This window comes from Bombus huntii, chromosome 13 (assembly GCF_024542735.1).
Source record: "Bombus huntii isolate Logan2020A chromosome 13, iyBomHunt1.1, whole genome shotgun sequence".
NCBI classification, from domain to species: Eukaryota; Metazoa; Arthropoda; class Insecta; order Hymenoptera; family Apidae; genus Bombus; species Bombus huntii.
This window is the reverse complement of record NC_066250.1, coordinates 10111111-10135762: the sequence shown is the minus strand read 5'-3', so window position 1 is coordinate 10135762 and position 24652 is coordinate 10111111. Positions and strand designations below refer to the sequence as shown.

General features: G+C 37.3%; 1 protein-coding gene across 9 annotated transcripts in view; it reads left to right on the top strand.

Moving 5' to 3' along the window:
• The window catches only part of LOC126872552 (uncharacterized), a 433925-nt gene that overhangs the window by 111655 nt on the left and 297618 nt on the right, over window positions 1-24652 (top strand). For 7 of the 9 annotated variants that reach the window (XR_007692039.1, XR_007692040.1, XR_007692037.1 and 4 more), the window contains one exon: window positions 13209-13256. Coding sequence is in view for 3 of the 9 variants with exons in the window: in XM_050632640.1 (XP_050488597.1) it covers window positions 13209-13256 (48 nt within the window). In the remaining 6 variants the exon portion in view is untranslated. Of the gene's footprint in view, window positions 1-11760; window positions 12105-13208; window positions 13257-24652 lie in introns of those variants that run through there. The other 2 variants (XM_050632638.1, XM_050632639.1) reach the window with 1 other exon arrangement.

The following is a 24652-nucleotide window of genomic DNA, read 5'->3' as shown; positions in this document are numbered from 1 at the left end:
ATGTCATCCTCGTAGTATTAAATTTTTGTTTTATTAAATTATTAAATGATATGAAATTTAATATACTTGGACTTAATTAATTAGTATATAAATATTACAATAAATACAGCGGTTTGCATTTGCAAAAAGTATTTACTTTTCATAGCCACTGTAAAAAATCGCTATGACTAAAAATACGATGTCTCTAAAAACACCGTATGTATCTTCTTATACGAAAAATGAAAAATCCTAGAATGCCAAGTGAATAACGGTGGAAGTTATGTCGTACAGGGTGTACCGCGATAAATTACGTGCGTAAATTGGTAATGCACGTACGGTGTGTCGCGTGTAAGCTCATCGAGAGCAACGCGTTGAATTTACATGAAGTACTTCGAAACGCCTTTCAAGCGAGCCGATCGCGATCGATCGGACCGTTTAGGGGCAAATATGCGATAATAATGTACCATAATCGTTGATAATGAAGATACGCCCGGCAAGCAGGTAGAAAACGATCGATTCGAGAGAGCCAGCCAACCGGACACTGACATGTGTACCATCCATATATGTTCTTTCTCCTGGTTCAATTTGCCTGAAACGTGTGGCGTGATCGTTCTTGTAGCGCTGCACCGATTTATTATAATTACTCGACAACTTTTCGTTCCATGTTATCGCAATGACATTCAAATTTCCATTTTTTTTGCGGGTTTTTGTAAATTTAATAAAGGTAATCTTCCCAAACTCTTTTGCTACGCTCGATTTCATAATTATATAGATTATATATGGAACTTGAAACTTGGTACGTAATTAGGTGGTTTTATTAGGGATTTCTAGACTTTATTATATAAAATTCTTTCAGTTGAAATGTTATTTTATCGTCAAGAAATGCAGAATTACAAAAAGTTACTGGTCAAGTAAAAGTATAGTTATGCAATAGTATAGGTAAGAAATTGAGATTAAAATATACATATAATTGACTTAACTCCTGTATGAAATTCATTTCGAAAACAAGATACATTTGAATATCAATTCTCATATATAATTTAATTAAATAAAATAGTAATAAAATATAGATATAACATTGAAATAAGCTCAATTCCTTAATTGCATATAGTTAAATCTCAGATCATAGAAAAATTGAATTTCCAATTATATAGTATGAATTATAAACTGAATGAGAGAATGATTCAAAGTAGAACTGCGCAGTCGGTTTAAATTACATTTCCATACAAAATTTTCAATGACAGACCTTTCATTCAAAAAAAGGAACGCAGCATGATCAAGCGCGGCTTCAACGATCCCTAATTTTCATTCACGATGAAACTGACCATTGTACGCTCTCAAACACCTGCATTTATCCATCAATCTTTCGCACCTCCTAACTAAAAATTAATTAACTTGCCATCACATGAAAGCGTGACAAACACTGTACTTACCTCCTCCCTGACACGTCACCAACTACAAGCCAGATAAGTGTAGAACCAGCGACAAGTATTATCGAATTACCAGCGACAGTTCGGTCATTTCATCATTATTTGAGCAAACCAGACTCGCGCCCATAACCTTCGCCGACTCGATGATCGCCGATCTGAAAAATGGCCGACGTCTTTGGATGAGACAAATCGAGGCCAGTCCAGGCAAAAAATATTTCCATCACACGAAAAGGGGCCTCAGGGTGGAGATGATCTTTATTAAAAATACGTCCGTTGGCCACTTTGTCCTTAATGCGAGAGTGCCACCTGTACCCTTAGTAAGCGGTTATACCTGCCACTTAGGGCCGGCGAGATTATCTACTCGAGAGCAGCGGAGGACTTGCAGCGAGCAGCACCCTCGTTTTTGTGATCAAAGGACGTGGCTCGTTCCGCGGTTTCTCTCGCCGCGATTTAGCGGAAGGTGTTCAAATTAATGACACTAGCCCGTGAAATCTTGAACGATGTAACGAGAGGGTGAGGAGGTGGTTTTCTCTTTTGCTTGAATTTTTGGCCAGACGACTGACTACAACGACGTTCCCAGCTGGCCCGTACAATTAGACCTCGTTTAGGGGCGTTTAGGGGCTCCCTTATCGCCCCCATTACTGTTATTATCGACTTATTACGAGACTGATGCATCGCCACGCTCGTTCAAGATCGGTGGCTGAGTGTGTCCCGCGATGAGACGTGGCTGATGCTGACGTGTCTAATGCTAATGATCGTCGTGTCCATAGAGTGGATGTGATCGATAGAAGATTAATGGATCGTTGGTTTGTTGGGATTTTTTTAGGAAGAGTTCGAAGTGAGGAAGGAACACGATGTGAAGTCTTCTAGAAATTCTGTATGACCTGCATATTACTTTTATAACTTGTGGACGATGAGAACGATTTTAAGCTTGAGTTTTTATACAAATTTTATTTCTTTTATAATTGGTACTGACGTGTCTAATGTTAATGATCGTCGGCATAGTGTTGAGGATTGAACTGATAGAGGACTAATGGATCATTAGTTCCTTGGAATTTTTTAAGGAGGCTTCGAGGTGAAGAAGGAAAGTGATGTGCAGTCTTCAAAATTATCTACGATCTGCATATTACTCTTTTGCTTGCAGGCGATCAGAATGATTTTAAACCTGAATTTTTATCAATATTTTTTATAAAATACATATGTTCGTAGATTCTTATAACGGAACCTCATTTTACACGACATACTTTATAAGACTATATAACGACCCTGTTATACCAATTTTATCTGTATAATATTCAAGTACCTATACATGAGAGATGTTTGACGAATTCTTACTGTATTTATTTTCATTAAATTTGATATCCTTACTCCTGCGCTTAAAATTTCACTATAGCAGTAGATACAGTCAATAAAACGATGTTACGAATCATCGATAAATCTTCGAGGGAGCAAAAAAATATTCCAATAAAACTAACGTACACTGCGCTTCGTAAATTGTGGACATCGAGTTATAATAACGGTACGTGAATAGCATTTAGATAAGTTAATCAAGGATCATGTAATCATATGAAATACAAATTATTTACTTATTTAAAATCTTGTCAACTGTATCAGTCTTATATTAAAATGAAATGCACTATTCGTCCTAGTGCTAACTAATTTCAGATATTAATGTGGAAGAATCTTCTTTATTGTATCTGTTTTGGCTGACGAAAGTGTTCGAACACTTTCATAATTAGGAACTTCTTTTATCTATAATATATATTATACAAAACATTTTTAAATCACATTAGCATTGTACTCGTGATTACAGCTGCGAAATGTAGCTACCGTGATTGCATTGGTAAAATTTGAAACAGATTTGAAAATATATACATATATAAGTTACGAAATACGTATTAGAGGTACATACTTCGCAAAGGCCATCGACGTATTTGAACTTTGAATGGCCAATTATTCGAGCTACAATATTTAACGAGCAATCCTTACAATGTTAATAAAATTTCGAAATGTGTGATATATACATAAAAAATTTCTAAATGTCAGTTTAACGTTCGAAAGAATTGAGCGTGATGAACTTCTTATATAACGAAATTGTTCCATGATATTCGACGCTTATAGATGTCAATTTCTTTTTTTACATATTAATTTTTGGTGTTTCCTGGGTAATCCTGGGTTTTTTCATTTGTAATTTTGAAACAAGCAATCATATTCTGCCAAAAGTACGCAAGCATCCACGTGCTTTTGAACATTAGTGTACAACCAATCAACGATTCAACTCGAATTATTATCTTCCTTGTCTGATAGCTTTTTAAACATTCCTCATCTACTTCCATGACGAAGTATCAATGGAATGTTAAACAGTTATGCTCTTCTATCTTCTCCGTTATTAGTCTGCATTAAACGCAGCTAATGAAGAGGTGTCGATAACGTTATCGTCAGTAACGTCGCTGCAGACTCGTATCGATGCATAGGACAACTTATTATCCTGCGTCACAGATACAGCATTCCACGGAATTGCAACAGGTTGCATGGGAATTGAGGATCGACTAACATTACTGAGATTCGTATGTATGTAGGTGAATGATGCACCGAGTGAAGCAGTCAGTGGGCCGCAGACGAAATCGGGGAGTCCCTGGATTTCAGGTTGCAGCCGCGTGTAACGTGTAATTACGTGCTGACATTTCCTTAAAATGAGTCATATTTTGACAGCGCAATTTACAAGCACGTTTCTCTTGCATAGCATGATGTACGGTATGAAAGAAAAGGTTTTTGTCACTCTTTTGTGGGGTAAAACATTTATTTATTTGTCTATTTATTTATTTATAATATAATATATAAGATTTGTTAGTGAAAAAGGCAGAAAATTAAACGTATATAAGATACAGAGTAATCTTCAAAATAACACAGTAAAGTAGGGTAGATGTATCTAAAGATCTACGAGCTACGAGTTCGTATAGTGCGTTAGAAAAGTATTCCAACACTTATCACAGAATTTTGTAATGAATATATGATATGCATTATACGAAACTTTCTGAAATTTCGTTAGCACTGTAACAAGACGCGATTATAAAAGTAGTAAAATTTAAAACTAATCCGGATATGTATATAGAAATTACAGAACATTTATTGTAAACATACATTTAGCGAATAATTAGTATACAGTATGAATAGCGATCTTAAACAGACAGTGCTAAAGATGGTCCTGCTACATGTTGTGGCTTATCAATATAGTAAATAATTGACAGTTCAAATAGGTTGGTGATCTTTGCGAAGTACATGATTCCAATAAATATTTTATAGCCTCTAGGTATACGTACATTTTCAGATTCATTCTGGATTTTACACAATAATTCAGAATAACACAAATTTTTGCATATACACGTGTTAAAGTGTTTCAAATATTTGAAATTTATGGGTGAATTAATTATCTTTTTAAATTTTCTGTGACAGTACTTTATCGTAAAGTACCACGTTTGTTCAATGTTAAGAAATGTTAGAATTTTTATGTTTGACGTCATGAATGTTTGAATATTTGAACTTTTTTATGAGTTTGAGGTATTTATAAAAGTGAAATCTCATCTACACCATCTACAGATACATGTATGGGCATGTAATACATCATCATGTAATAAATAAAAAATTTTGGATTTGTAATGCTTGAGAATTAAAATTTTCTAATTATATTAGAATTTCTACAGAAGCTATGATAAGAATAGATATTATAAGCAATCAATTTTTTTTTATGAAAAAGCAAGACTTTTGTTCAAATAAAGAATAAACCTGTCACAAGTAAAAGTAAAAGAAATTTTTGAAAGATTTGGAAAATAATGAATGGTTATCAATATCGTTTCGAGAATTTTTCCGCATGCAAAGATTTCCACGGTAGTGACATTAGACACACGATATCGAGTATGACGTTTCTAGTTGTTAATACCGATTTATGTTACCTTCGATTTGATTCGAAGTTGGCGTGACTTTAACGAATGGTAAAAGAACCATGTGGCGATATGTTGCTGCAGATTTTTAACCAGAATATATTTAACCTCGTTTACTTTATTCTTCTCTACAGGACGAGACAACAAACCCAACAGTTACAAACATTAATATTTAAAATGGAGCTTATATAAATGACGAGTAACTTTTTACTCAACTTTAGTTTACACAAGAATTAATTTTTACCCAGCATTCACTCCGTTTTATCGAGTGAAACTCGAGTCAGGTAAAAGTAAGAGACAACAAATGACAACGATTCTTCATACCTAAAGTCTTCGTTTCAACGCCACGAATCATACCAACAAATGATACTCTTGACCCAACAATGTATTAATAACTCGCACAAATTTACATTTTGCGGTATATGTATAACGTGCTTATGTATATATTGCTTTTTTTCTGTTGGTCGGGCGGTATTGCCCGCGGTTTAGAAAGTTTAAGAAATGACCCTAACGGTCCGGCATCGACGATTACAAATGAATATTACCATCGTCGATTACAAATGAAAAATCACGAAAGGCGCGAGCAGTAACCAACTAAGGAGGAGTAATTACAACGAGATTAATCTTTCTTTCACCGTGGCTTCAATACGCCTTCCTAACGAGCACCAAATGGATCACCGTTATACACGTGCGCGGTTCAGACTGGTCTGCGATCGGTTCTCAAAAGGAAATCGTTCTGTCTGCTCTTGCTTTTGTCCGGTTCTCCCTCGCCAACATTTTATGGATGTTCGTTTTTTTATCGTCCGCCTAAGTGTGCCATTGGCAAACTCGTGCTTTTCACTGTCATATAATAAGACTTAAAGTTGATTTTAAATAATGGAAATTATCTTGTCTTTGATGTGTGCGATTTGGAATGGCAAGATATTAATTAGCATATTTGTGATTCTTCGCGTTTCATGGACATTCAAGTTCACTCGTTCACGGCAGGCCATTTTTTAATGAAAACACGATCGAACCCGAAGAATAATAAATTTGTTATCTAATTATCGCGAAAGATTAAAATCTAAGATATTAATTGAATAACATTTAACTATCATTAAGGTGACGTGCGATGTCGAAGCTAATTTTTAAAACATAATTTCTATGAGATTTCTTTTATTACGAGTTGAATTACGACTGTCTCTCCCATCTTGTACAACTTTTATATTGTTCTTTGAAAAATTCTTTACTATTTCTGATGGTTTTTATCAAATATATTCTTTAGTTATCACGATTCACTTCAACTATCATCTTGAATCAATAGAATGAAAACATTAAAGTGTTTTTTTTTTGTCATTTTAATAGAGAACTAAATAAATCAAAATATTTTCTTCCTTGTTATTATATTTTTAAGCTCCTTTTATATCTACTTGTTTACGTAATCTGTCAAACAAAAATAGATTTACAAAGTACGGTGTCGATAAAATAGTAGCCGAATGTACAACTACATACAGTCGATATAACGATGAGTAAAATCGACATATTTCACAAAAATAAAGTAAAAAAAAATAAAGTAACAGGAGTGAAATATTTAACGTTCTTTCGATATTATTTCCAAGAGACAAACGAAACTTGATAAAACTTCTTCGACGTACGTGATCTATCAAAGAAGAATGGATATCAACAAAGAACAAGGATGGCTTGCTCTCTAAAGCGTCGAACAAAGATTTGCTATTATTCTTGGCATGATTCTTAACCCGTGACGTACGCACTCAACCACCTGTTCCTTCCTGAACCCTAGAAACTGAAGATCGATGCCACTCGTGAGAATCACTCTTGGAACACCAGCGTTTCGCGGAAGATCACGTGCGCTGTAAGAACTTATCCCCTAACATGACGTTTCAAGACTATGCAAATCCCAGAGAACGATTCTCTTCCTCATTTCTGGTCATTGTTTGCGGTACAAAGAAAATTGCAGCGGGCCAGCCACAGAGGTAGGCAAAACGTGGTCAAGGACAATGCTCTGCCTGCCAGAATTGGCGATCGACAATGGCGAGAGAAAAAGGCGAAGACAAGGCGATGGGCGAATAGAACCTGCTGTTTTCCTTTCACCTGGAAAAAGTTCTCGTCGAGGTTGAATAGCATCATTAGTCTGCGGGGAAGCTGCGAGCAGTCACTGATCGAGATCCATTATTCTCCGGCATATTTTCGTAGGATCTCTGGATCCTTAGATCTTGTCAGAAAACTGAGAAGAATCGTCGAGAAGAAGCGTCTCGACGTGGCTGACAAATTATCTTCGCTTCGTCACTGACCGAGACACTTTTCCGTCGTTCGACTTTCGATCTTTCTATCCCTGATAAGCTACGAGATAGCCAGCGTGAGTGGTTCATTAGTTATTGATGGGGAATAATGTCGTTTCTCTGTAGTCTACTTGAAAATAGGAAAATTTTTGGGAAAATATTACACAATTTGTTAAGAGTTATTCGTAAACATTCGTTAGTGAAGTGAAGATTCATCGTTTAGACATCGTTTTGCTTTTAAGATATCTATTCTGTGAAATATTCTTTCCACTTGATATTGTAGAGATAAAAAAACATTAATGAAATATGTGTCTTGTCAGTGACACTAAATTCATCGGACAAACTTTTTGTATCGAAATTCGATTTTGTATCAGAATCGGAACGAAACATCTCTCAATCGGCATTATTATTTGGCAATTGCCATATACAGCATATTATCGCGAGAAAAATAAACGGTAAATTTATCTTATCAATTGAGAAATACTCGCTAGATAAATCTCTCCTATATCTAATATATGTAGAAGTTGGAAAGATCAGGTTTCAAGATTCAAATTTTTCTGACTTACCAAAGCATATATTGCATTTCACAATATTCATAGTGTCGAGCAGTACAAAAGAACCGATTCACAAGACTGAAATAGTGGTACTATTCGTTGTGGCGATTGTCCCAAAAATTAATAGTATCAGGCGCAACAGTTCATGCACGTGGAAAGGTCAGGCTGGTAATAAAGTTAGCGTATGACACGACCGTCGTTCGTCGATTTTTCCACCGAGACATGTATTGATATATTTTCTAACCGAACCGATTGAAGCAATAAAATGCCTCACGGCTTCACCACGAAAATTACATAGCACGATAATTTATTACGGCTGAACGCTAATGTAATTCATATAATTTGCGTAATAAATTACCAAAGCAACTTATACTATTTGCATACTCGGTACGGAACCAGTCTCTGTGTCAATAGCATCCGCGATGTCTATGGTGTTTTACGAGCATGGTCAACTGTGTATCCGCTGCTTTCACCGTGGTGTGCAAACGCGTTTGACAAAATTATGGTGCGATTAACGTGCCACGAACCTTCGTATCGTTGGATAAACGCGCAAGAAGTTCCGATTTCTGTTGGAAACTCGATAGCCGTTACGATCCTACATTGGCTTCCATTAAGTTGTTGTGAATCAATTTCGTTTAATTGCCGTTTCCATAACATTTGAGTAGTGACGACGCGATGTCTCTTGTTCGTATTTTATGTTAATTGCGGTTTGATGGGTTATCTGATTTCAACATACAACTAGTATTATCTGACACTCTCTTTTATGAATCTGAATAATTGCGATAAATTCTAATCGTACCGTTGTGTAATCTTTTATGGATTCGCGTGATACCTCGTAGGGAATCGAGAGTCGGTAGAAGTCTGTTGTTTCTATTGTACATATAAATATTTTTATATTTTTACTGTCTCTCTCTCTCTCTCTCTCTTTCTGTTAATTCAACAAAGATGTCTGTTTCAGAGCTGTATATATCAAGTGCTTTAGAACTTTCCACATTGTATTACGATGCAATAGCCACATAATACAAAAAGTATTGATACAACATCGCATTTATTATAGCTAGACTCTGGATTTTATGATGTACATAATACGTGAAAATATATGAAATCTCCAAAGTATAGTATTTCTTATGATATTTAGCAGATAAAACTTTCTTCGCAAGTTTCATCTTTCTTAATTTATTTTTTACATTTTACAAATATGGAATGCTCGATCAGCGAAAAACAAAATTGGATCGCGTTTCATAAACTTGCTCACGAAGCACCATGCAATGCACATCGCGCACGCACAAACCTAATTTACGGTATTAACTTCAGTTTACGAGGCTAATTAGGCGCGTAAACAAACGCAGAGGTGCGAGAAGCGAAGCTGACTAATCGCGTCGATGCACGCATCTCAACTCGTGATACGCGCAAGATGATCAATTTACCACGTGCTCCTAAACGACCAGTTAGCCTGAAATAATCAGGCGACATGGTACGTAGGTTCTAGCTAATAAGCTAACGCACTTGAAATAATCTCGAAAAGTAAGAATAAAGAGATACATACGAGATCTGACGTGAAAAGAAGGCAGATTTTTATTGTTGAAAAATTACGTGATTAAATTACATCGTTAATGTGTCAAAAAAATTCATAGAGCTAGTGTTTTTATTATATTTATTTCATCCACGCCTTTCTACTTTGAATGATACTTATACTCTATCTATATACCTCTATCTATCTACTAACATTGTATGTCTCTTTGGCATAAGTGCACAGATTACGTTTATGTTACAATATTATATATTTGAAGGATGTACGTAGACTTTTGTAACTGACTGTATATTAAAAATCGTTCGATTCCACTCTACGTATGCAACTCGAAACCATCTCGAAACCGTCCACAGATGTCGAGGCACGAAGACTCGGGGCCACGCGAGTTGCAGCTCGTGCAATCATCTCGGAGTTCTAGGGCTGTGCCCAGCGGACAGGCTCGTTCAGCAAGGCCGATCTCGCGCCTGTAATTTTCACACCGTTCGGCCAGTTGGGCTTGTAAATGTGCGAATGATAGCTCGCAGAAGAATTCAGCGGGATGATTGCAACGAAGGAAGAAGAGGGACAGAGAGAAATAGAAGGAGGAGGAGGAGGAGGTCGGCTGTTGGGCACTGTCTTTCGTCGAACGAGGGTATATGAATGCGATTTCAAAGTTGCTCGTATGCATATCGACCCTTTAGGGCTCGAGCTACTTAGCGAGCTGATCGACACCGCTGCAATTTCGATACCCTTGTTAGTCAGACTGATTTTCTCTCTTTTTTTCGTTGTTGAAAGTGCGTCTGTCATTCGAACGGTTCGGTATCTGTGAAAATTCAAGGGTTCGCGGCCAGCTAATGCATGGTTCTCATATAAAATCATTTTGACCAGAGCAATCTGGCCTAATACGACCAGCCGCGGTGTCTTTTGGCCGGATCTCGCGCCCCTTTTTCAATGTCCAATCGATAGCTAATCAATGTATTACGGCCGACGGTCCGCGATTATTACGATTCGAATGCTTATGGTCAATGAAACGAAGCCTCGAGGTGGAACGCCACGGGCCGATTATGCATCCGACGGCTAATTGATCAATTTTAATATCGACGCCTGGCCAAGTGGTCATGCGTGTCGTCCACTTCAATTACGCGATTCCTCGATGAGTCTCGATCACTGTGATCCTGGATCGATCGAACACGCCGGTGCTTCTGTGCACCCCGATTCGATTAAAGGGCAGCCACGAATCAGTTGAAAAGAAAAACGCTCATTAGGGATATGGCGCTTTATCATCGTCGCTGGTCACGTGTGCGAGCGATGAATCGTAGGTACAGTATTTAGTAAGCTGATGGCAAAAATAAGAAAGTGGTAATTTGCGGGTTTCTAGGATTTCTGTGCTGTCTTGAGTACTAATTTGTTGCACCAGCGCGGTATATTAGAAGTTTTGATTGACCGTTTGCTGCTATTTGATAGAAGGTTTCGCTTAGTAGGCTATACACTAATGCTAAAAAATGTATAGTCATTCGCATTTTTCTAACGTAGTATATTTAGTTAACAAAAACACTGACAGAATGATTCAAGACAATTTTATGGTTTATTAGAGCTGATATATAGGATGTAATGACAAAATTTGCGTTTAAAAGTTGATACACGATAAAAGAATTGGCATCTGAAAATGTCAAGCATTATGATCCAATCTTACAATTTAATCTTGTAATTAATTGCCTTCATGTTTCATGTGATTCATTGCTTTCAGCTCGTGTAATTGTCAATGTATAGATAAATTAGAGAAGGTTCTTTTAAATTGATAAAAGAGTTATTCTGAGTAATTCTTTTAATGAGATTTCAAATACGTTAACTTTTCGATTTTATATATTTAATTTTAATATATACATATATATATCATATGAAATATTAATTGTTTATATATGTATAATACTTAAATATAATATAACATATATATCTGTCGATTTCACAAAAAGATATTAAATTTTGATTTTCATCGTTAATTTATCATTAATTCGTATATTTTATAAATATTCATGTACCGTTAATATTGTGGCGGATCGGTACCAACAGGACGCTGGCAGGTCGAGGCACCAACGCGGCGCAACATCTCCCGGGCGATCCGCGGGTACCAACCGCCAACACCAGAGGGCTACGACGACAATGAGTCTGTCTATCTCGCTAGCGGTCAAATATACGAGCGAATGATCGCACCTAGCGAGACTCCCTCTACGTCTAAGGCAGGGACTACCGGGCATAGCCTTACTGACGAGTCCACCGGTAGTCCCGGGACGAAACGCAACCTCTCTTTTCATCCGCCACAATATAAATCAAGGAAAGTATCCATACGCTTATGAACTGTAGTATACATATGAAAAATTGCTCTCTGTCAATAAATTTTACTAGTTTTGTTGTCATTAACTTGTTTTTTATTATTTATGATTTCATTCCTTGTGAATTCTTAATGAATTCTTCCCAATGATGTACCTATTATTTCTTTTATATCGTGTGTTTATTTAAAGTTTGTTGTCTCTTCTAAATACCAAAATACTTCTCGATTCTTTCCTCTGATTTTTATTTCCTTTTGACTTATATAACTTCTTAAAAATCTTTTATGATTATAATAATAGACAAAGAAGATTCAAAAATCTGTATTTGAAGTCTCGGTTCTCTTAATCTAGCATTTCGAAGCAGCACGTTTACGGATGGAATTTTCAAGATGATAACAATTTCTACATTTGCTAACAAGGGCAATTATGTAATTTCTCATTCTCCGTAATAAGCTAAACACAAGATTGGCTTGATAGTTATTATAATAAGAGTTCATCAATAAAATGACGAGTTTTACGATGAACGTGACCAGACCGTATGAACACGCGTAAAAAGATAAGAATTTTGATGTTGCAAATGGCAAGCTCAAATTGGGCACCAGCGGGCAGGTGGAGTCGAATGGGTGAACGTAATTTTGATAGCCTCGTTACTAAACATTTCCGAGGTATTCATCACCTGCGCTCGAACCACGGTTCAGACAGTCGGAATCTCGTAATAAATGGCTCCGGAGGTTGGAATTATTTTGGCCTTTAATTTTCTCAACTCTATTACTTTAGGTGTTCGTCTACCCTCGTCATTATGCACCCCGCCACGAACTGGTTATCACCTAATGACACCGTATCGCGACAAACCGAGTCGAATCGCCTCGTAGACTGCTTTATTCATTCGAAATTCCCCAGTCTACTAATACGAGAATCGTGTCTCTTAATACGAATAAGATGTTTGGGGCAGATAAATAAATGATAAAAAATGGCGAATAAAAAATAAATAAACAAGAGGTGAAATAGAAACGAATAATGTAGATGAAGTCTAGTTTGCGATATGTTTGCGTTGGAAATTTCTTTGGTTTAAATCTTGATTTAAATCTTGATTTTTAAATTTTAGTTTTTGATAAAATTGAAGAAATATTGTGGTTTTAATTATGTATATAAATAGTATAAAAAAGTCTATAAATACTTTTATGTTGGCAGTTTTTTTTAAATCTGTGGCCATAAGGTGGATTTATGACAGCTTCGTGAGTAAGTGAAAACATCTCATACTTATTTTTACAATACATACCTACCATAAATTTTAGATATTACACACACTTTAATATTTTCTTTATTATATTAATATCCTAATTAGATTACATTCAGCCAAAAATAATTAAGAGCCCTACAATTAGATCAATATAGAAATTGTACGTTAATTAATGCATAATTTTCGATCAGATCATATTTTTCTATTGCTACAGAGCTTATTAGGCTTGAGAAAAATGTAAAAGAATCGTTGTTGCTACGCGTGACTTTTCGTTTCGATTTTACCTACAGCTTTCTTTAAACATTAAAGGTCTTTGTATTTGTTGAAACTAGAACGAGATTGGAACATTAAAATCCCAGGAGTGCAACGAGGTTGGCTAGTCATTCGTCTTCCACGATTCAATTCTTAACCGTGAATGCTTCCAATCTCCACTCACCCTTCAAAGAAAGTAATCAATAAGCATCTCCCAAAAACTCTAACATTTTATGAAAAACGTTCTAATGTTTCAAAGCAGTCAGCCGCAAAAACGAAATCCATTTTTCTCTGGACCAGACAAGGTACTAATAAAAGTATGGGGAAAAACGGGCTCGGGGCTACCTCGTACCAATCCATTAACGGAACAACATATCTGTGGTCTCGTGCAGGAGGAAGTTGCAAGGCTCCGGACTTTCTCAACGTTCAGTATTTTTCCTGACCTCTGTCCTACGCTTTTTAGCACCTGCTGCATCCTTTCATCAGCGCTCTGGGACACGCGTGCACGCTGACTCCGCGAGAATGTTAGCTATTCCCGGACAGGTCTTTATAACCCGACGACTGTCTACCACGGTTATTTAGGGCCGGCAAGCATGAGAATTTGCGGGAAACAACGAGGTGTAAAGAACACCGGCTCTGCCTCACGAATCTCGCCGATATTCCGTCTGAACACGGCGCTTCTTTAACCGTCCCAACAAGCTTGGGCATAAAACCGGAGACTGCTTCTCATAACCGTGTCTAACAACCAGCACACCCTTTCTGACTCTCGTCGCTTCAGTTTCCTTCGTCTCTTTTGCCCGTTCGCAAATTTGTCGAATTTTTTGCTTAATTGCTATGGAGTTGCGCAGGTTTTCAAGTACACTACCGATCAAAAGTATCCGTATAAGTATTGTATAAGACAAGATATCTATCTTAATTACAAAACTACAATTAAATCAAACTGCAATGGTTTGCTTTTTCGTAATCAATAGTCACTAATAAGTTAGTGTAATATTATATTACAAACCGATTAAGTTGATTTTCGAGAGTCAATATATAGTAACAAAATTGATATTTGTAATTGTCATACCTTATACAACTACTTTGCTACGTGACGAACTCTTTATCTCCAGATTCTTTAATTTTTAAATTACAAGACAACTGAAAAAAGTCTTCTAAATCACTAGAAATACTTCTGATATTAATACAACTACTGATGCTCATATGGTAAATACCTATGTGATTTATATATAATTTAGATTTATATCTTAATAATTCGGTAGGAGGTTAATACGTTACTTCTAATTACCAATTCGTTGTAAATTTCGTATACTTTGGTAAAATTCGCGTATCTACTACATATTCGCGCATATTCTTAATAATTCAAATAAATTTAATCAATAAGCGTATATTCTGGCGGAAAATTGTTAGAGCTATGTACAGGGTGAATCAATAAAATGAGAGCTACTAAGTATGCATCTGTGTTATAAATGGTTTTATAAAGAACTTATAAGAAAGAATATATAAGAATGGTGTTATAAAAACGCCACAGGACAAAGCTATACTACTTGGGGGATATTTACAATGGTGAATAAAACTTTTTCTGAACTTTCAAGGTCGTCATCAATTTTTCTAATTGGACCATATATTTTTTAGTATATTAATCGATCCATGTCGGCATTCCCTACAAAGAAGTGTTAACCTGTTTATATCGAAAAATTAATTGTTAATTTAGGAGATATTTTGACTTTAAGTTGCCAAATTTAATATATGGAAGACCAGAAAAGATGCGAGTCGGTATTCTTATGTTTATGCTATCTTTATCTTTTATCTATACGTCGTTAAACGAACAACTATCTGTTAAATTATCTTCACACAACAGCATCAAACTTTCGAAGTCTGAAACTGTACGTCGCTTCACATTCTTCAAACTTCGTTCGCCAGTTTAACTAGTTGTAAGTGGTTCGACCAGAACTTTGTGTCCCTTCGCCACCTATTAAACGTCCTCGAGAAGCTTACATAACGCTTCGCTTGCGTAATGTTGAACAGAATCGAATCGGAATAAAAAAAAAGAAAGGAAGAAAGATAACGGAAAGGTAACCTCGTAAAGAAGGCCAAAGAGACCTGCATGACTTTTGTCGGAATGGTTGATACCTAGTCGCGTGGCTCGCGTCAGCCAGCGCAGCCTGTCAAGATCCAAGCCCGTATTATAATAAAGAGAGCTCCAGGCCACGAGTTGCTCCCTTTTTTCGAGGGAAACGATTACGACTGGCTATTGTACGGCTGTGGTCGCGTGCGATAGTCACGCCATGTTACGTGCAGCGAGTACTTTAGATCCTGACCAATTTTCCAAATCGATCTAACAGCTGCGACCCAACGAATCCCCTATCCACCGTGTCCCTCGAACTCCGAAATATTTTATTTCGCTATAATTGTCCCGCATCTTAGACCTCATGGTCCAGGCGTAAACGCCCCGCTCGCGTGTCTCTATGTCGTCTATACATGCATTCAAATTTCTAGAAGGGCTTTTTAGAGCCTATGAAGACTCGTGATAATACGAGCATTTCTTCGGGACAGATTCTTTGGCACAATAGCATAATGCGGCTTTCGGATGATTAGATGGCTCGAGAAAGGTTTTTGTGCAGGGAAATAGTTTGGTAATTTGAAATAATTTGCTTCTTAGAGAGATTTGAATTAGGCTAGTGCTTGGCTTTTTATGGGCCTGTGGACCGATCGGCATTAATGGTCCAACGTTGCAGATGGCATGCGTCGTATATAGTATATACAGTTAGCCGTAAAAGCATTCGTATATTTTATCACAAGCCTATATATATGTCGAGTTCTCATTAGGGTTAGGGATATGAACGAATCTTCATTTGGATTAGCCATTGTTGTTATACAATATGGATGATATTTACTGGTACAAATATGATTAGTGACGATTAGATACTCGAGATGCTGATAGTGATCTTAGGTTCAATAGCGAATCCACGGTCAACAGGATAGCAAATGCGTTTTCTTCCAAAGTCTAAGTCGAACTGAATTTACTGGTCCACAATTCAAGTATAACTCAATTTACTTGTCCACAGTACAAGTAGAACTCAACTACTTTGTCCACAATACAAGTAGAACTCAACTAACTCCCTCAGTCCAAGTGGAACTGCACTTATATACTCTTCTTCGTACCTCTCTGTACCCCTCGGGTCAACTATATTTTTAAGGAAAGCTATACAATTACTTCATATCTCTGTTAGGTAAAAACGTCCATCCCGTGACCGTGGCTACGTTTAGCGACCCGTTGTGTCACTTCAAGCCCAAGCCTATTGTCATAAATCTTGGGCACACATAATCGGATTAAATTATAAACAACTACTTCTAAGTTTTATTATTTAAGTACCGCTATAATGAAAAGTCTAGACTAAAGTATGGGGGGTCTTCCCAAAATTTTCAAAAGAAAGGCCCCGATGTCCTTTCATCTCCGACATATATATATTGGATAACTGACAATTTAAATGTTTTTGTTACCTCTGCAAAATATATACTTGCACTAGATATCTTGAGTTTCGTATTGTTCATTCTTTCACATTTCTTGCAAATTTTTCCAATTTAACGACGCTAGTTACGTGTTATTGCAGTGCTAATGATATTCCAAAATGTTACGTACATATTCGTAAACTATGTCGCAATACCTTTGTGAGTAACCGCACATCAGATTAAGACAGTTAAAATGTAAAGATAGAAAGAAGTTTCGAAGACTTTTATAGAAAAACAAAATCCAATAATCATACAATTCAACGTCACCCACGTTGAGCATCGATAGAAGCTCTTACGATCTTTCCTCCCAAACTCGTCGATATTTTTATCAGCGAACAAGAACGCAAACGAGAAAAACGCGTCGTGGCTCGTAAAACGTCGTATCGTTCTCCCTGTATGTTTCTTTCGCTTTTCTGCTTGAAATGGCTCGTTTTTGCCCCCGCAAACTCAGCCCGGCTTAAAATAAGACATTCTGCGCCATTTATCGGTCGCTCGATGTTTTTAAAGCAAGAGGCCTATCATGGACGATGTTTCATGCAAAATTGGACGAAATTTAGCGAGAACCCTGTCCATTTTACGCTTTCTTTCAGCCATAACGGCGTACTTCGAATTCATTAGAGACTTCAAAATGAATTCCGGCGCGTATGAGATCCGCTTCACATCTCATGAAATTTCCGCGTCCCAATTAAACCGAACAGACAGTTAGCCCTCTTACTTAAATCTGTCAACGATACGAATCGACAAGAACGAAACAGAGTAGAATACCGTGGCTTACACACTGATTTTTTGCAATTTTTTCTTCCTTTCTTTTTGTTCCTCCTCGCCCGGTTCTTTTTTATTACACGATCGTCTAGCGTGGCTTGTCAGCTCGTATTGAACGCAAACGTGACGCGTTCCCTCGCACGAATTTCTTGTTAGCGGCCCGCGACCAGCTGTTACGCCTTTCGAAATCGCGATTCGTGCACTCACCGTCGGCGACAGGTTGTAAACTTCCCATTAGCCGGCTGCGAGTTCTTTGATAACGAACCGTGTTCCTTGTAATTGATGAAATTCTTCGATGCCGATTTTTTCATTTTCCTTTCGATTTTTCTTATCGTTTTTAGGGTCATGTATAAGTGGATGTTACAATATTTAACGATGTTCATGGGAAATTAATTTCTCTTATAGTTTAAGAAAAACGAAAGATTCTTCCTATCTGATAAAAACGCTTGTATTTGGTTACCAGATAAGTCATAAACCTTTCTAAGATCATGTTCTTCCTTAGAAAAAACAAAAATTCCACACGGATGGCATAATAGCAGAATGGCAGAAAATTATTCAACAGAATAGTACGTATTTGGTTTAAACATATTATTATAAGGTGTAATAAAGTTTATAATTCGTACTAGAAAAGATTTAAGACTCATCCGATAACCCAATACTAATAACATTATGATATACACTGGCTTACGGAAGCACTTGAATGTTTATCACAAAATTTTTCACGCGTTATAACGAAACCTTTTAGAATTTCATTAGCTCTGTAATGAAACACGATTATCGTAATTAGAATAGTAACGTTCTATTAGAATATTAACGAAAGCAATCGAGAACTGTATATAGAAGTTACAAGACATTTATTGGAAACATAAGCAGGTACACTTGGTGAAGAATTAGCATACATCAAGAATAGTCTTAAATATGCAATTAATGATAAACATGGTCTCGCTAAATTTTGTGCTTATTATATATATTATTATACATTGATGTTATTATAATGTACATTAATAAAATAAAATATTATATTATGTATATGTATATATTATTTTTATTATTATTAACATTAATTATATTGGATATATATATATCATATACTTATTAATACGCTATATTTAATATATAAATATATGTATATTAATATAGTGAGTAATTGACTGTTTAAAATTCAAACATATTGGTGCTCTGCGAAGTGTATACTCCAATAAGTATCTCATAACTTGTATATACATTTTCAGATCCTTTCAAATTTTACTGATATACTTACACTGCGATAATCGTGTCTCGTTACAGTGCTAATGAAATTTCAACATGTTTTTCATAATATCTGGATATGAAACGTTTATAAAAGTGTTGGAATACTTTTGTTAGCCACTATATATACCCTTTCCTACTTGGTATTTTAGGTAGTCTGTTTATTTTAATCTTGGAAATTTGAAAAATTGAAATACATGGGAAGAAAAGTTAAGAGAGGAATATGTCTGAAATTTAAAACAATTTTTGATAAATTAGAAAAATTGTAATTATCAGTTCTATAAGATTGTTATCGATCATTCAACGCATATGATTTTTCTTTCTGATTCGAAGGAAACTTACCAATGAATAACACATGAATCTCATTTCTTTTTGTACGTTTTGATAGAAGTACAAGCTACAGTACGATCGACAAATCAAGGTTCTTGTCTCGAGCGAAGGTTGAAGAAAGATTCCATCGACACCTGCGCTGTATCTTTAATTCATCGAGGTTGCTCCGCGAAATATGATGCACGTGGCGCACGTCAAATCGTCGATAGAAATCGATTGTACAACTGAAATGAGTTTTTTGTATCGATACAGATCGGTATTCGTCCCGCTCGTCGAGGAAAAGATTTCGTTCACCGAAGCGATTCGTTGTTTATTTAACGCCAGTCACGTCAGCAATAAAATTTAATGTGCTTGCGTTACAAATTGCTCCAGATCATATCTTAGATGACAGTCTATCGTATTCAATTCGTTATATGGTTCTCGTAAAATAAAACACAAAGATAGAAATAAAATGTTCGAATACGTTCGTAGAATTATTTCTGTATAGAAATTTTTAACTCTTTCCAAGTCATTACTTTTCTTTCTACGCAATTTGTTTATATTTTACCACTTGAATCAATACTTCGCTTCCTTTATCTTTCTTTTCTACGTAAAGATAAAGTATTCATCCAACGCTTGGTCCTTCGAATATATCCATAGAATTATTTCTTACATAGAAATTTGTTCTTTTTCTATATAAAAATCAAGAAAGTCAACCAGAAATATTTCTTTAAATTTTACCCACACAGATCGTTACGCTTTAACAAAATCAAGTGACCCGTATTTTTAATGAAATACGAACGAAGAATGTCTTCTTTTGTCATTTTTCAAACAATTGTTGTAGAAAAAGCTTTCTCAAAAAAAAAAGATTATTCTTAGAATTATTCTCTACTCTACCCTAAGTCTCTATCTCCTCTACACTGCTTGATTTTATTGTTCGAAGATCTTTGTTGGCTCATCAACCGTGAGACGCACGTCTCCCGGCCATCATTTCCCCGAAATCTCATCTGTAACCAGTTTCTGGATCGCTTCTATTAGGCTGCTTAGCACGTAAACACGTCCAACGATCTCGTTTAGAGTCAACGGTGCTCCACCGTGAAGAATCCTTTCGAACAGCTTGGAAACTTGCGTCGCAACCGCCTCGCGCCGTCGAAGGTTTGTCGGCAATTAGGCCGTTTCTCGGGAACATAATTAACACCGATGGCGTTAATGAGGCCGCGAAGGTGTCGAACGAGCCAGCTGTTCGCCTGGTTTCAGGAACACAAATGATTCACAAGATTCGAGCCTCGTGCAGGACGAACCACGAAGGCGATTGGAAAAACACAAGGCCAACTTACGTTCGCCAACAGTCATGATAATTGACTTCTGGCTGTATCGAACATTAAAAATTTATTCTCGTCTGTTATCAGTAGATAAACCTTCATTCTACGGAGAAACGAGCGAGTCTTGGCTGCTTGGGTGAATCGTTGGACCTCGAGCATCGCGTGAGTCCACTTCCAACGGCAAACAAGCCTTTGATACGTTTATTCGACTCGGATAAAGCATTCGAAACTCTTTTTGGATGGTTTGAACAGCGGTTATCTGAAGATTTTGGCTAATTTGTGGACTGATTTTTGTTTATGCAGATTAATCTTCTCGGCCGGTTTCTACTTGGCTAATAGCCAGTATGCGGATTTGTACGGAAATTTATATTTTTGAGAATAGGATTAAAATTATATCATTTGATATTTTATATATTTTTGATATTATGTGCACTCTACTCAATTTTGCACTTTCAAATTTCCTATACATGCATAGAAATCCTTAGCCCATTAGTAGGATTAATTAGACATTTGTGTAAATCGCTAGGTAGTATGGTTTTGTGGATGTCTGGTTTTAAGTTTTCTATCTAATTTTTGCTGGCTACGTTTTTATACTTCTTCAAATACGTCTCAAACTTACATAGTGTAGAATGAACTACATCTACTTTCTCTGAAGCACATAAGACTGTTGAACAAAATTATATTGTTTCATTAAATTGATTTGTAAGACCAAATAAAAAATCCATGGACTATCGAGCACACATATATTCATCGCACACGATATTCCTAATGAAAACCCCACAATGTCCAGAACATTCTTTTAATCATCCCTTCAATTACGTTACCATACCATATTTTCTATGTGTAAACACTTCCTCCCGTAAAGGAGAATCCACGAAATCAAGGGAAAAAAGGAATGAAAAACGAAGCGGTCAAACGTTTAAAGTCGAATATATCGCAGTCGAGGTTTAAATTTCACCGCGTAAGAACCGATCGATGATATCTATACTCTCCGCCGTACCTTTGTATCTTTTTTCTGTGGTGGCATCCTGCCGGGACAGCTTGACGTGGAATCGTCGAAAAACGCGCATAAAGCCGCGCGTAGACGGTGATTCGTTTTACGGGCACGAAGGGCGTGCTGCCACCAAAGAAATTCGCAAGCTCATGCATATACAGGGGAAAGAGGAGGGACCGTTTCAATGGTATCAATAGCCGATCGAAAAACTGGTACAATCTTGCACGCCGCGTTCTCTGCGAGCCTTCTTGCCTCTTCTCGCCCCTCTGCCTGCTTCGTGTGCCCGTTGGTTTGTCGGCAATCGCTGCCAGGAAGGCCTCACCTGGGCCTTTTTGCTCCAGTCATTGTATTTGCGCGAGCGTGCTCGAAATATTAATCCTGGTCCCGTGCATGAGCCCAACCTGGCCCACCTGTAGCATACGAGATACGACTTAACTCGATGGAACAGCACACGCCGATCTTCGTACGATGCCAATTGGTTTAGACACGCGCTCCTATCACAACGATCGGTTTGAGTCCGTTTGTAAGAGTTTGAAGGAGATGAGCGACGTCGACTTGTTAGCGTTTTGACAATCGACTCGAACTTGAAGGTTGTGTTAGGATGTTTCGTGAATGATCCGTTATATTTTGTATTGTTTTGGATTGTTCTTTTTTCAGAAAGTTGATGTGCTGTGGAATGAATTTATATTTAAACAGTTTAAGATGATTTGGAATTAAAAACTGGTTGTTTTCATTTTTATTGGCGTGGGGGGAGCGTTTGGTTATAGTTTAGTTTGGTATATTGCAGTTTGAGGTAATTTCAGTTGCAATATACAATTTGGTATATTGCAGTTGAGGTAAGAGAAGCGAAACTTTGTAAATGAATTCGTAGTTTGTATGTACACACGAAATCAACAAATAACAGGAAAGTAAAAGAATCGATCGATTAATAGACAAGTTATTCCACAAGTGTCACAAACTACATATCTGAAATCCCTGCAAAAGACAAGCTCTTGTTCACGAACCGCAAATTCCAAACAAAGTTATTAAAAACAAATCACCAATCTTCAAGAAGTACCATCCTGTCTGAAAACCTCTGCAAACTAATCGTGATGCGCACGAAATGCAACTTTGCTATTGGAGAAAAAGGACAAAAGGGAGAGCGAATAAAGCACGCCACGTATCCGGGAAGTATCGTTTTATCAGGAATCTTCGAGCGATTGGAATGCCCCGGAATTAGTAAGTCAACGCCAGGTCCGCTGTAAGTAACACGAAAAAGCTATTCGAGATATTGAAACGGGGGGAGGAACACGTCTACCGATGAGATTATCGTTCTTAATGCAAAAGCGATGGAACGTCGGCGCGCGTAGAGCCGATAGAAAAAGCAGCGTGGAATTTATCGTCGCCGAAAATACATGATATTCGGCCTTTCCTAGAGAGGCGAACACGTTTAGAAATGGCCGCTTTAAATTGTCGGGACAGAACGTACGGGTTCTACGTGGCCGTGGAGTCCTCGGATGGGATCAAAAGACGCCTGGAGGATACTAGAGAAAGGAGTGGCTGAACTGGATTTCAGCTAAGATAAGCGGAGCCACTACCGTGCTACCATACAGCATAGAGATAGGATAGCTCCGGAGAAACTCATTACCCTCTAATAGTTCCCCGTACCGTAAAGGTTCCGCGGAAGGACTATCCAGAATTTCAATTTGAGAGGAGCACGACTGACCGAGAGCCGGCTCCGAACTGGTCGCGCTTTGCATAATAAATAACCGCGGTTTCGAAGATCTTGGGAATTTTCGGAACGTGGTCCGGATTGGTCTGGTGGAGGATACTTTATCCTGGGTACCATTTCGGAGTGTTGATTTTTTCAGAGCGTTTTAATGAATTCGATGGAGATTTTGGTTGGTGGGGTTCGTCAGTTTACTCGATGAGAGGTAGCGATTTAAAGTAAAATAAAGAAGGAATGAGCGGTTGAGTTGCAGATCCTTTTTAAGTTTAAATTTTAGGAGTTTATTCGTGGAATATAGCGTAAAATAAAAATATAGCGTAAAATACGACAATGGTTTGGCGATGCGATTATTTCTATTTAGTTTCTTACAACTCTCGAATTATTCTTGCTCGTAATTCTCGCGTGACTTCTTACAGATGAAAAATAATTTCCTCTTGGAGAATATTCGAAATCTTCTTTTAAAGATACCTATAGTACTCGTCCCAAAAATCCCAATTATTTTGTTTTAAGAAACTTCTTCCTGCATCGCTAACTCAGAATTCCACATCACAATTTCACCAATTCCTCGCTTCGTTGTCCTTTAACTTCAAAGTTCACGTTACTCGTTACGTGATCTAACGCATCTATGTCCCAGCATTTCATGTACGACGTACATGAGTTAGGTTTGGAAACGGTGGAGTGTCGGAAAATTAATTTTCTTATCGCCAACATCTAAACGACAAAGACACGGCGACTCTGTAATGGAAAAGGAGAGACGAGGGAGAGGCATCGCTCGAGAAAACAAGATACCGAGTGACGTTAGAATGGTCTCTAGTTTTCGGCAGTGGCACGGTCAACAAGCGGTATTTTAACGATCTATATAGCGACACGTCCGTCCGGTTGACATTTTCGAGTCTGCTCCACGAGTCTCGTTGTTGCTCCTCTGAATAGATAGAGCTCCGAGTAGCTCCCTTAATTGGGCCCCATGTTGGCCCGCTATCGTCGGTAGCGGACGGTAGTTGAGCTACCTCTTCCTTTACCCCTCTGTTTTCTCCATCTTTCCTCGATCTACGTTCGTTTACGTCCGGTACGCGTCGTCACGTCCTTCTTCGACCCTTTGCAGGCTCCGTAGCGCGCCTTCTGTCTCGCTTCTTCTACTTTTATCTCGTCGTTGATGCACGCTGTGCGCGGGTGCGCCTGATTTTCACTGGATAAAACCGAGTCCAGCCACTTGTGAACGCGACCAGCTGGGGTAGCTTGTTTAATACGTTGAATCAGGGGTCAACTAATTAGGACTCGAAAGAACTG